This window comes from Pinus tabuliformis, chromosome 9 (genome assembly GCF_031772625.1).
Source record: "Pinus tabuliformis cultivar Carrire ecotype Pingquan chromosome 9, CPIR1, whole genome shotgun sequence".
Taxonomy (NCBI): Eukaryota; Viridiplantae; Streptophyta; class Pinopsida; order Pinales; family Pinaceae; genus Pinus; species Pinus tabuliformis.
Window position 1 is genome coordinate 2,003,468,093 of NC_142307.1, and position 13,927 is coordinate 2,003,482,019.

General features: G+C 36.0%; 1 protein-coding gene across 1 annotated transcript; it reads right to left on the bottom strand.

Annotated features, from left to right (window-relative positions):
• Positions 1–4,123: 4,123 nt before the first annotated feature.
• On the bottom strand, positions 4,124–7,983 carry LOC149157061 (ras-related protein RABA1f-like). The gene is made up of 2 exons (XM_089439054.1): positions 7,158–7,983; positions 4,124–4,846 (listed from the first exon to the last, which is right to left on the bottom strand). Exons 1-2 carry the CDS (start codon positions 7,373–7,375, stop codon positions 4,417–4,419), a joined length of 648 nt encoding a protein of 215 aa, XP_089295180.1. The 5' UTR covers positions 7,376–7,983; the 3' UTR covers positions 4,124–4,416.
• Between the last annotated feature and the right edge of the window lie 5,944 nt (positions 7,984–13,927).

The following is a 13,927-nucleotide window of genomic DNA, read 5'->3' on the forward strand; positions in this document are numbered from 1 at the left end:
CTCAGTTTCAAAACTGAAAATCACTAACCAATGAACTAAGTAGCAGTTATAAAACTAAAAATCACTAACCAATGAACTAAACCTCCGCGTTTTCCACCTCAAAGCACCTATAGACAAAGTCAAAAGGTGCGTGAACTTCCCATAAAAATTGGTGTAAAAAGGCCATAAGAAATCCAAAACAAGAGCATTGAAGCCATGCTTATGGCCTGCAAAATTATTTTAAACAATAGGAAATGTTTGCAACTCAACACTCAATGAAAATATGGAAATCAAAAACGCCCAAAGGGTGCCTTTACAAACTTCACCAGTGACATGCAAGATGAGAATGTGACAATGGAATAGCACCCCAATTACTGCATGGAAACATAGTGGACAAATCTGCAGCATAATCAACCTTCAACACATAGCTCCATTCCATCTAAGGGCATGAAAATAGACCCCAAAAATCTGTTTTTTCCCTTTGTATGCTGCTCAAATCCTAGTGTATTCGCTGCCGTGGATTATGTCACTTAGCAGTTAGCACCAGCGGGCTACTGAACCTTTCACTTCAACTTTGGCCAAAACAAATACCACTTCAATTAGAACATACTATGAACCATTAAGGTAGCAAACCAATGACTTCCAAACCATTAAATCACCCTTTAAATTGCATGCTTTTTACCCTGTTATCACACAAACTTGCACTTTTTGAGATAAAGTCCAAAAGCTCAAGTGCAGTTTGGGTGAAACTAAGAGGGAGGCCACTGTCACCACACCAACCCTCTTCTTCACTTCAGACTGGCTCTTCTCTGACTCATGGGGGGCTTCCCTAGGGTAAAATTGCTGGGATTTTAAGGAAATGAATTTCAAAGTAATATAAAGAGAAAATCTAGCAAAATGGTCTGAAAGAGATTAGAGAATTAAATTTGATAGGACTGGAGACTACTGTATTTCCATTGGGCGTATGGGGTCAACTAAATCTCCTCTTTAGAATGCTACAAACTGAATCCTCAAATGATGATTAGGGCAGTCCATTAGAAGTCCTAATTGATCACCCTAGTTACTTCATAATTTTCAAGAAGGTCAAGGGAAGATTATCCACTAAAGTACCTCCAATATCTTCAAGAAGGGATTTATTCAAGAGGGTGAAAGAGGGCGCACAACAACCACTACAAAAGAAGCACCACACTTCTAAAAAATCAAGAATGAAATACCACAAGGAAAAGAAAAGACCACTTACTCATCAAATGACACACAAAGCCATTTATTCATTGAACATCCAGCCATTCATCAAGAGAGATTTCTAGCTAGCCATTTATTGCACCAAGAAAAAGATAAAAGATCTCCACCAAAATTTCAGAATTTGCTAAGGAATTTCTCCCCCACTCCAACAATGATTTACAAATGAAGAAGTACATCTCTATTTATAGATTTATGCTCAACTTTCTTTACAATAAAATATCAATATTTCAAGTGAAACCCCTTAATCTAACATATGGAGGGGTAAAACACCCTCTTCTCTAATTAATTAATCTAAAATACATAAAAACAGGCTGTCATGTCACATGTACAATGAAATCTACACCAAAAGAAGGGTGTCTCTACAAATGATGGCAAGTAAGGGCTCAAAGATACCACATCCAGCCTCCAAAGTTCTCCAAAACATTAAAAATCCTGCCAACACACCGTGTAAGTCATCTTCCAATAGGGGTTGCTCCAATAATAAATCTCCCCTTGATGTGCAAGTAACCACTTCAAGTTGTAGGTGTGGCCTCCAATGGTAAATCCTTCTTCCAAGTTATAATTACAAAGCCCCAAAATGGAGCAACCCCTCAAGACATTAACGCGATAACTTTGATTTAAGAGAAATTCATAAAATCGTCTACAAATGTGAGATTTCAACTCCAAAATGAATGCAAAAAATGAATAACAAACTGCAGAAATGTTTTGATTTAAGATTGATCTGAATTGGATCATTTATTGTTTGTCATCCATCTCGATGCATTTGGAGTGGAAAAAGTGGAGGAATCAGCTCATGGGACTGTTTTTACTGGCAGGACCTAGTTTGTCGAAACGGAGTCTGAAACCTTCCAGGAGTGTTTTGAGACATCAAAAGACATTTTTTGGGGGTAAGACTTTGCTGCTCTAGCGCGACACTTTTTCATGCTATTCTACACATAGATTCCTTTCCAACGGCACAAGAAGCACGTCAATCGAAGTTCGTATGCAAAAGTTATGCCACTCAGAAGTTGACCTTCCTGTTTTCACACCTATAGTTCGGGAGGATGCCGCGTCAGCCCCCATTATTCATGGAAAAGGGGCTAGCCACGTGTTTGTGATGTAAAAGACTCTAGAAGAGTCTATTTTGTAACTCTATTTAAGAATTGATGTAGTCAAACTTAACCTAGTAGGTTATCGGGCTGTGTTATAACCGGGCCACTAGAAGAAAGAGGCATTCCATTCTTTCGAGAGCATTTTGTTCCATAGCTGAGCAAAGATACCCAAAAGAGATAGGATGTAGAGCACACAGAGAGGATATGTGCACTGTAGCAGCCCACGAGCCGCAGGCATTACTTCTTTGTACCTGTAACCATATTTCCAGACAGAGAAAGAGAGTTGAGCGATCTCACCCTCCAACTGGGTTTTCTCCCGAAAAGGTTTCCCAAAGAGCATATCTTGTGTCTTATGTGTGTGAGAACTTATTTTGTCGTTCTCTACTTTTCTACATAATTTCCATTCTCATGCATGCACTAATTACAGTTAAATCCACAGATCTTAAAGTTTAATAAACTGTAATAGTGTAGAATTTTCAGAGTTTTAATATAATATTATTGGATCTGTTGTGACAAACTGTCCAGTGGAATATCCACGGAAGTTTATGGATCAAAGATTGAATAGATTTTAATAGAGGGTAGAAAGTAAATACACCAACTAGGAAATAGCAGGGATGATTAGGGGTTTTGTCTTTTTATACACACATGTAAGGTACATCCAGAAGTACACAATTCAGCAGGGTACATTCAGTACCCAATTTGACGGGGGGACAAAGAATAAGGATGAGGATGTACCCAACTGCATTCCATGCATACCTTGCCAAATTGTACCCAATTCAGCAGGGTACATCCAGGAGTACCAAATTTGACAAGGCACTCAAAGAATAGGGATGAGGATATACCCACCTGCACTCCATGCATACCTTGCTGAATTGGGTACAGCCTAGATGTACCCACGACATACCCCATGTACCTAGTACAACATCCCTGTCCAGAGCGTGTACCCACGGTATGGATATGTGTACTTGTGTAACAATCGTACATACCCTTTAACTTTTTTCTTTTTATTTTTGAGCTATGACCAACGAAACAGCTCAACAGTGCTTCATGCTTGAGATTTCATACTTGGAAGTTGAAACATTGATAGTTCAACTTAAGGCATTTTTAATTCAGAAAAGAATGAATATAGAAAAGGAATGAATATGGGAAAAATAGAGAATGCATAGCTGAAAATATAACATCAATCTTCTAGACACTTATAAATTCCATTTTACAACGATGGTTCGAAACAAGCTTGGAAGTTTGATTCATTCGAAAAAACAAAAAACAAAAAAAGAAGGAAACATGAAGCTATGATATATATATATATAGATTCATTAATTAGTTTAACTAGTGCATGTCTAATTTGAGATCCATATAACATATGACAAAGACAGATAGACGAATAGACAACCAGATGCATTTAGGGACCACAATTTCAATATTTCATATAGAGCATGCATTCAAAACAGCCATGAATCAGAATTACATTATTAGGCTGTTCATACTTGACAGTTATATCAATATAGTTAAAATGGAGTGGTTGCAGCATCCCTCGTAACCTTAACAATGAAACCTGAAACGACCACTCCTCATGAAAGGACTTGACTTAATCTAATACACTTCGCCTCCTTGAGACTCGGAATCTAGTTTATTTCCCTCAAGTCTTCCAACAGATAAGAAATGAAATTGCATTAGAGAAAAGATATATTTTTCCTGTTTATTAAGAACTATAGGGGCCTAGAAGTAAGAAAGGAACAAGAAACTGCAATATGTTAATAAATTTTCCATAATAGTAAATCAATGAATAGGAAGGATCAATAGTAATCGTATAATGCAAAGAATACAAAACATCGAGCATGGAATTATGACAAAAATAAGATATATCGCTGAAATCACTCATCATAAGTTACAAATTTATGTTCCTCGAATCTATTCTAGACACCCGAGGAAATTAATTCAGTCAACTCAGCCAATAGAACATTCATGTGACTCCAGAAATATATCATCAGAACTGAGAAACCCTCAAATGAGTAAAGAAGTTACTCAACCATTCGTGCAAACAACTACAACTGTAAAGAATCTGCTCAAATATCCGCATCATCTAACAACTTGCCTCTGCCTGCTAGAAATTACAGCACATTGGCTTCTTGGTAGCTGTAACATCATCCTTGATATTTATTGCTTGTCCTTGTGGCGGAATTGCAGAAGGCTCCTCACTAACATCAAGAGCCTTCTTGACAACAATTCTATAGATTTGAGTGAGAACCTGCGTGAAAGCATTCTCAACATTTGTCGATTCCAAAGCCGATGTCTCCATGAAATAGAGAGATTCTCTCTCAGCTAAGGCTTGGCTATCTTCAGTGGAAACAGCCCTCAAATGGCGTAGGTCAGCTTTATTACCCACGAGCATTACAACAATGTTGTTATCTGTATGGTCCTGAAGCTCCTTCAGCCATCTCTCCACACTTTCAAAAGTAGTGTGCCGAGTTATATCATACACCAATAAAGCACCCACAGCCCCCCGATAGTATGCACTTGTGATGGCTCTGTACCTGCTCTTACAAATCAAAATAAGACAGACAAGTGAGTAATATGTATGGGATGGCTTCTGCTCTTCTGTAAGATAATCAATGTGGGCATTCTTACAGCATTCCTAGAATCACAAAAGGGGAACTTAACAATATGATCGATGGTATTCTACCATGATCCCTGCAACAGTGTGGAAAGAAACCTCAGCCGGCAAAATGATACTTCAATGGAAAACTTCTAAACCAGCCAGTACCCATAAAAGCCACCATTGGTTCTTGAAAGAATACAATGCAGTTAATGATAGTTTGTAAGTAAATACAGAGAAAAAACAACAGTCAGAAGTGCATAAGATAGCGAAAAAAGAAAACTACCAACAACTGAAATGCACAATGAACTTAGAACATAGATCATATGTACCACATACATAGCAGGTGACAGCCTTTGTGATACTCTAAAAAGGGAGTTCTCACGAATTAAGGAATCCCCAATTTGGTCAGCCATCAAAAAGGAAGTAGATTAATCAAGCAGCACATATCAGGGAAATTGGAGATGGGAAAGAGCATATTTTTGGGATAATGCCTGGGGCAAGCATCCCTATATCTTAAAAGGAAAAAATCTTCCCCAAGCAAAAGCTCCAAAGAGCTGTAATTATCAAAGTGGCAGTTTTCTTGATTAGGAAAGTATTGAGGGTAATCTGGCTAATATAATTGCAAAATATGGAAGCACCCAAACCTGTAGCAGGAAACTTCGACAAGGACGAAAAGAAGAAAATCTATAACATACAGTTACAAAGAGGCCTAAGTCAAGGAGCAGGACCAGACAAGATTAGGTTGGGATACTCTAGCAAAGGGACTTATTCTGCTCAAGAAGGTGATAGTCCGTTCATCCAGAAAGAAGAAGGTTCTGGGAGCTGGTCCCATTGCTGGTCCACTGTAATTTGGCCAAAAGTTGGGTTGTTTTACTGCATGACAGTCAGAAACAAGATCTTAGCAACAAAAAACTTGATAATCTCACAGCCCCTTTCGTTGTGCCCTATAACGGAAGGCTGACGCATTAGAAACAACTCAACAGTTACTCTGCTAGTATCCCTTCAGTTGTGGCAACTCAACAATTATTCTGCTAGTGTCCCTGCAATGATGTAGTTTGGGAGCTAGGTAAAACAAGTTGAACTTGTGAACAGGTTAATGCATCACAAAGGTGGATCTCTCTAGGATTGGTGGAAAGAATGGATCCAGAAAGGGAAAGCATTATATAAGGACAGTCACGCCCTCCAAAAAATAATTGAGTTATTGCCGCACTACATATGGTGGCAAACAAGAAACGAATATAATTTTGAAAGTAAAATGAATAGTCCAGATATTATTTGAACCAAGGTTAAGACAAAAATTATGGAAATATTAAAAGCTAATGGAATTTCAAATCACACAGATATAAATGACAGCCTGATCTCAATTTTTACCAGCTGGGGAGTCTCCATTATTCAAGATTCAGATCCCAACTAAGCAACTAGAAGAATAGGGAACCTTTAGTCACCGCTAAATGCAAGTCACTGCAAATAAAAGACTTGAAACGCTACAAACAACCACCCTGGAAAAGCAGGTGAGGCGAGACCATTAGCAATGAAAATGGGAAAATCATTTAGATTTATCTGCTAGGACTGGGAGAAATATCAAACCAACAAGCTGAATTGAGAGCACTTATGGCAGGATATTATATCTGCCTTGAAATGGTTTAGATCAGCTGGAAATTTAAAGAGATTCTAGCCTGATCATTAACATGTGTAAAGGCAATTAGTCAGTTTCAGACTGAAAAGTAAACCAACTACTAGAACATTTTCTGATTTGAAGATCTTGGTTGTCTTCCTGGCCTCAATTTAAGGGCCATGATAGCTCGACCAGTACGACGGCCCCTTATGGAGCACATCGACCACTTTTTTGAGCATTCAAACCCTTGTGGGGCTGTAAGAGAGCCCCGCTTTCATCAACCCGGATCCTCTCTCGTGGTGAAGAAATCGAAAACTTCTTTTGACTGGAGTACAGAACAAAATTATGTTATTGATGTTATTTTCGGACTGATAGCAAACTCTGTCTAATGATCTGAGTCTTAGTTGGGACTATTGGCAATAGGCACATTGCAAATTTTAACAAAAAATTATTTTAGATGAGAAAAGAATACCGAGATATCGTCATCCAGAACTTTGTGTTCACAGAAAGGATGAGTATATTCCTTATGGAGAGGATGAATGGACTGGGTATTTGTCAAAAACAGAACGGAGAAAAAACACTAGCAAGCAAAGAAATATTGAGGGCAGTATTGAAGAGAATAAATCCCTACCTCTCTTGGCCTGCAGTGTCCCATATCTGGGCTTTGATCGTTTTCCCATCCACAATGATGCTGCGAGTTGCAAATTCCACACCAATAGTCGACTTGGACTCCAAGCTAAACTCGTTCCTGGTAAATCGGGACAGCAGATTTGACTTGCCTACACCTGAATCTCCTATCAACACCACTTTGAATAGGTAGTCATAGTCATCATCTGCTTTGTATGCCATGATCCTCTCAATCTATCTATTGGGTGCCCTCTCTGATATATATTTTTCACTGGGTATGATAGTGAGAGGCCAGAATGGTACCGTTAAGTTTTTAATCCCAGCAACCTACCAAATGGGTAAGGGGGCATGGAGGTATAAGAGTGTGAATCTATATGAAGAGATCCCTGGGTATGACTGACTGTGTATTGTAAAGCATACAGTGCATTATGAAGGTCTCCAGAACCAAAAAGTATCGGGTTTCATTAAATTAGTGTGTAGTTTTTTTTTAATTGTTGTTTTAACCGGAAAAACCTCCAACAAACACAAAATATAAAGGGGAAACCCTGAATACACTACCAAGCCAAGTATAAATTAAAAAGGATCACTGAAACCATTTTCATAGCAGCGTTTTATGAAAATAAAATCATTTAGTGGTTCAGTTTCTTGCTTTTTGGAAAAATACATCTTACAGATTACATCTGGCTAAACTATTATTATGGGAAAAAATTAAAAATGGATGTTGGACTCCACCTCTTTACATTGAAAATAGTGACTCCTCACAGAGTTCAGAAATAAAGACACACAAAATAGAATAGAATCACCCTCTAATAGCTTCCTCTCATATGTCTCTCAAAATGGGGGGCTTTTTCAAAATGTTTATAATTTAATTCATATCAGTTTGTGGCATGTTATTTTATTTTAATCAGTGTATAAAATTAGAGTACTATGGGATCACTGTCAAATTTAATTGTATTCAGTGGTTTGGTCCAGAGAGAAGGAACTCTTGAACCGAGTTTCCAAAATGGGGCAGAACAAGGAGAAAGAAAAACAATGCACTATTTACTTAGTAACTCTCACTGGAATACCATTAGTAACTCTTGAACCGAGTTTCCAAAATGGGGCAGAACAAGGAGAAAGAAAAACAATGCACTATTTACTTAGTAACTCTCACTGGAACACTCAGCAACTATTTTAGTAACTCTATTATCAAGACACAGCAAATATGTACTAAGTAAAAGACCCATGTTCTCACTGTAATATCATTATTGACACTGCAACTTTTTTTTGTTATGCAATTATTAACACCCCACATATTTACTCAAGTATCTCCCACCGAAATACCATTAGTAACACTCAACAACTTTTAGTTATTCCTTTCGTAACACGCAGCAACTTTTGACCAGAGATATAATTTAATGTACTGTCTTTTATTATAGAAAAGAAATGTATTAAATTGTTAAAAAGGCAATGGATGTGACCTGCACGTTAGGCTGACACATTTTAATACCTGTAAAAAATATACAAATCACTTTCACAATTGACAAATTTCAACCCCAGAAGAAGTACACATAAAAATACATGTCCTTTCGCGGAAAGACAAGTTTTACTTGTACCAGGGTAATGGGCAGCATGAGGGTGCTAGGTGTGTATCAGTATAATTAATGGGTTAGCAGAGCCGTTTAAATGTTTTTTTTGAAAATTTAATAGTGGGAACAATGAAATGTTATTTTTTTATTTAGTTTCAGTGAACTAGCGTTTAAGTATTTTTGTTGGAAAATTTAGTGGTTGGTATAATGAGACAAGCATCGAGTAGTAGGCTTAGAATAGTTTAATTAAAATTGGTTTTTTTTTTTTTTATGTTTTTTATTAAATTTGGTTGATAGATGTTTTGGTTTTTTTTTGTATGTTTTTTAAGAATTTTGCTTAATATAGGACAAAAAAATATCAAAATGAATAGATATATGCATTCAAAAACTTATTTTAAACAAGGGCTACATAATAGCTATTACTTTTCATTTAGCTTAAATAAAGCTTAATTAAACTAAAAAGCAATAAAGACACAAATTTCATCAAAAAAATAAAGCAATTAATAAAATATTGTATTGTTGAAAGTCATCACAAAAAATTAAGAAATATGATTAAGTAATATGGTTTATATTAACACACACATATATATTTCTTTATAATTAAAATTATTAAAATATGTTTTTAATATAATATTAAGTCGTCTTAAATTGAAAATATGGAGAAACAAAATAAAAATCAAGAAAATGGAAATAATAGAACACTAAAAAATAATTTGAATAAAAAGGAAATAAAACTAAAAACAAAAAATTAGTAACTTATAGAAAAGGAAGTTATTAAACAACCCACAATGAGACCTCAACCAATCACCTTCAAAATAAATAAATTTAAATAATAATAATAAATAACAAAAATTGAATTCCTAATGTTAAACAATGGGTAAGTAGCATAAATTTTTTGTCAAAGCAAAAAAAACAAATCCTTGTAATGTTTGCATTTGTGCTAGAAACAAATTTGGCATGTGTTACATTTGTTTTACCTTGCAATGTTTTCCCTATATGTAAAACAAATCAAGTGTGTGCTAAATTTGATTTAACCTGCAATGCTTGCGATTGTGCTACAAACAAATGTAGTGTGTGCTAGAGATATTTTACTTTGCAATGTTTCTTTTGGTGCTAAAAATAAAACCAACACATGCTACATTTGATTTACCTTGCAATGCTCGTGTTTGTGCTGGAAACAAATCTAGTGCACGATACAATTCTTACACCATTGGAAAGGTCTCTATGTGTAGAATAGGAAAAAAAGGTGTTATAGTAAAGCAACAAAGTTTTACCCCCTAAAAACATCGTTTTATGTCACCTCAAAATGCTCCCCGAGAGTTTAAGACCCAAATTTTCCAAAATTGGTCATGCCGTAAAAATGGTCTTGTGAGCTGATTTCTCCACTTTTTCCACTTTGAAAGCATTAAGATGGATGAAAAATAATACACACACTCAAAGTTTAACCATTCAATTTGGCCTTACAATAATGGTTGAGCATGGATGTCAATGAAGTTAGCCAAGAATGTCTTGGTTCATTCAAATGCACATTCAAGTTTTGTTGTAGCATTTTCTTGCCCTAAGGGATCTAGTGAAAAGTCTGCAAATAATTTTTTGAAATCACCAGTTTGTTTCCTGGCCAGATTCCAGGGCATATGAAAATGTTCTTGATGAAATGTTTTTTATACAAGCTATTGGGTTATTTTTAATGATAAGTTTTTTTTTAATAAATTTAATTTTATGAAAATATTATCACATATTTTTACAAAATTATTTATTTAGTTAAAATAATGCTAAAAACTATTGCTCTCAATAAATAAGGATCCATCTTCCACCTTGGTGATTTAAACCCCGATAAACCCCAGAACTTTTAAAAATTCAGAGAGAAAATATACCAACAAAAAAAGATAAGTGTCAACCCATTGTAGAACAACTTATAAACCAATAATCAAATCTCAAAATGCACTTTAATGATAGTTAAATGAGCCCATCTTATCCTTTCTTAGATGGAAAAACATTTAACATTATTCCCATTTACTTATGTCCAATCAACAAGATGTAAATGGTTTGGAATAGCAAAGCATAAAGAATATATATAGCTCAAATTCAAATATGATAATGATAATGTGTGTGTGTGTTATTATCAAATAGCTCTGTTAGTGCCTTCCACATTGCGAAAGGAGTTTCTTTCCTATGGGATTTGAGACAATGTGGTCTCGCACTCCCTCCAATATTATTCTCCTTGCCTTGGCTACATCTTTCTTCCATTGGGTCAGGTTCTAGGCATCAGTTGATCCTGGTTTTGGAATGTTTGTCTTGACATAATCCAACAATCCATTGTCATCAAGCATTGCCTCTAGCAAGAGGGCTAATGCCTTTACAGCTTGCACTGGGCAAGAGGAAAACATGAAGATGACACTTGCAAAATATGAATGACCTTGAAAGCGACACATGCCAGAGTGAAGATAACATGAAAACTACACTTATCAAAGTAAAAGGAAGCAAAATCGACAGTTGTGAACATAAAAGCGACACTTGTGAAAGTGACGATGTGCAGAAGCGACATTCTGAAGGAATAATAACAACAATAACAATCATCTAGCTAAATATGCCTAGAGTTCGAATGTTGTGTTGAATATTGAAAGTGTGGGAGTGCATAGTTATTGCTCTTTCCACCAAGAATATCATTCAGAGAAAACATGTCCACAATGGAACTACAACATGAACCAGGAATATACCATAGAAATAGGTTTGAAAAATCTAGTCATTTAGGCCTCCAAAAATTGACTGTCCCAACTTTGTCTCTAAGCTGCCTACTAGACACCCTATCAATGTTTTGGTCATAACTTTTCTGTTTCAAATCCAAATTGAGTGATTCAAAGTGGCTTAGAACGTAGACATGAAGGGCTACTTGGGATAAAGAGGGGTTTTGAAAATATGCCCATTTTTTCCCTCAAAACATGAATGTCCTGGTTGTTTTTTTAGAAATTTCCATTCACAATTTTTGAGGAAACCCTAGCCAGGGTTACAGGATTAGTGCAAAGTGGAGGTAGTGACTAATGTTTTGTTATCCTTATGTTCTTTTTCATTTCCTTAGAGGATTTTTTGTAATCTTTAGTCTAATTTTGTTCAAAAGACGAAACAAAAACCCTTTCAAGCTCAAAATTATGCTTTCCTAAAGTTGATTATTGTCTAAACAAGTCAAATTGAGTCACTTTCAAAGGTCTAAAATGACTAGGAAAAGGAAATCATTATAGGAATATCTCGTTCCCTAGTGGAGCCGTTAAGTTGTCTGATGGAAAATTCTCTTTTGCGGATAGAAGTGAACTCCTTAGATCTAGTGGCTTGATCCAGAAACAACAAAAACAAAATACTTGTGCTTTCCTTAGAGAAATTATGGAGGAAAGAGTTACCTTGAATCCAATGCAAGTTCTCCTCTTCTCCCTGCTTGTGAACTTTAGCTACAGCTCTAAACACTATAGATGGAACCTGCGAAAAAATTATAACAAGCATGATAACTGACTCTTCTATCTGTCTTGGGCTATTTTCGATTTCTTCCTAATAGCAACCACTTCCTATTCCATTTCCTTCAGCACATCAAGTCCAATACGCACCTTATTCATTGGAAGTGTGCATATATGGAAGTCACACATATGTGGAAATGCATTCACAGGATTAAAAGTAACCATTTTTTATTCATTATTTTACATGTGATTAAAAACAAACTCATTCTTATTCTTGCATTTCTATCATTTACTCAATAATCTTTCTTTCTGGGGCTGAGAATTATTGGATGCTACTGCTTACTAAAGAAACTCCTCTTGAGCCAATGCTCTTTGATCTCCTAGATTTGCTTCCTTGAGGAAGAACTAGAGGTAGAGGTCCAGTTTAGTGTTATAATTGTGATCAAGAAGGTCATGTTGCTCGAGATTGTCAATTTCCAAGGAGGCCTTGGTGCTCTCATTGCCGAGTAAATACTCATGCTACTAAAGATTGCCTCGAGTTAATTACTCGCTGGGAGGGTGTAACAGACAAAGAGGTGCTAAACTAATTAATGCAAAACCAAGAGAGCCTAAATCGCCTTTGCAACTTAACATTAATATCGTTACCATAAGAAGCAAGCGCACTGGAGCCAACAAGGAGCCTGTGCTTGAACAATCTGTTGTTATAAAAGCTACAACATGATGCTTCCATAGGTATGGTTGACCCAATAAAACATCACAGACTTTCAAAAAGACAACATCGCACAATATCTCATCTGCAAAGCGCTTGATGCTATAAGGCAGGTGACACTACTAGCTAACATGCATAATACCATACCTACGGCAAATATAACAAATATCCAAAAAAAATGTCTATATTTATTAATTAAACTACATTTATATTCTTTGACTTAATAAAATTATACTTATTATATTAACATGCATATGCTTAATAGTTAAAGAATGTAAGAAAAAATTATTTGTGATATATGTTAGTCGGACTGTTCCTAATTATGAGCTAGGAGCTAACCAAAGCGACTCATTAAATTAAGTGGAACTACGAGAACCCAACCTTAGCTTAGAAGAACTATGCACAAGCTCCCTTATAGTTTTAATCCTCCTTAAATATTAATTTCAAGTAAGAATTAACTATAGTATTCAATTCCACATGTCATCGATCCTAATTGTGTAGAAATTTTGAATAATATAACACTTATTCACAGAGATTATCCTGATTATACACTATTTTCGGAATGCATGCATAATACATAACCTCCTCTACCATTGATCATCAATTTGCGGAATTAAGAAACAATCGCATGCGCACATTGAAACATCAATCACACATATCAACACAATATGTAATGGGGAAAGCATACAGCTGAAAACCCCGAACTATCTATATATTATAATGATAGAGAACATGTAACAATACATAGTACAATACTCCTCACAAGTACTCAGTACTATCTCCACCTGCTACACACAAACTAGCTCAGATCTGAACAAGTCACGGGTTCAAATCTCCTCCACTGTTTGCCTGCCTCTACTGCGCAATCCAAGTTGAGAATAGATCTGATCCAAGCTCGTTTTCCCTTGGCCTGTACTGCGCAATCCTCATTGGCAATCTCAATCAATGATTGTGCAAATCTCATGCACAGCTATAGTCACAACTGATAGCAGTCTTGCCTTTTCACCCACCTCTAACACTTGTCTCCACTGAACTGTCCATGCACTGAGTTAAC

Bases quoted from the DNA above. Each gene is read 5' to 3' on its own strand.
- LOC149157061 (XM_089439054.1), bottom strand. From the start codon at position 7,375: ATGGCATACAAAGCAGATGATGACTATGACTACCTATTCAAAGTGGTG. The intron at 4,847-7,157 runs GTAGGGATTTAT...TTGTAAGAGCAG, and splicing joins GACACTGCAGGCCAAGAGAG to GTACAGAGCCATCACAAGTG.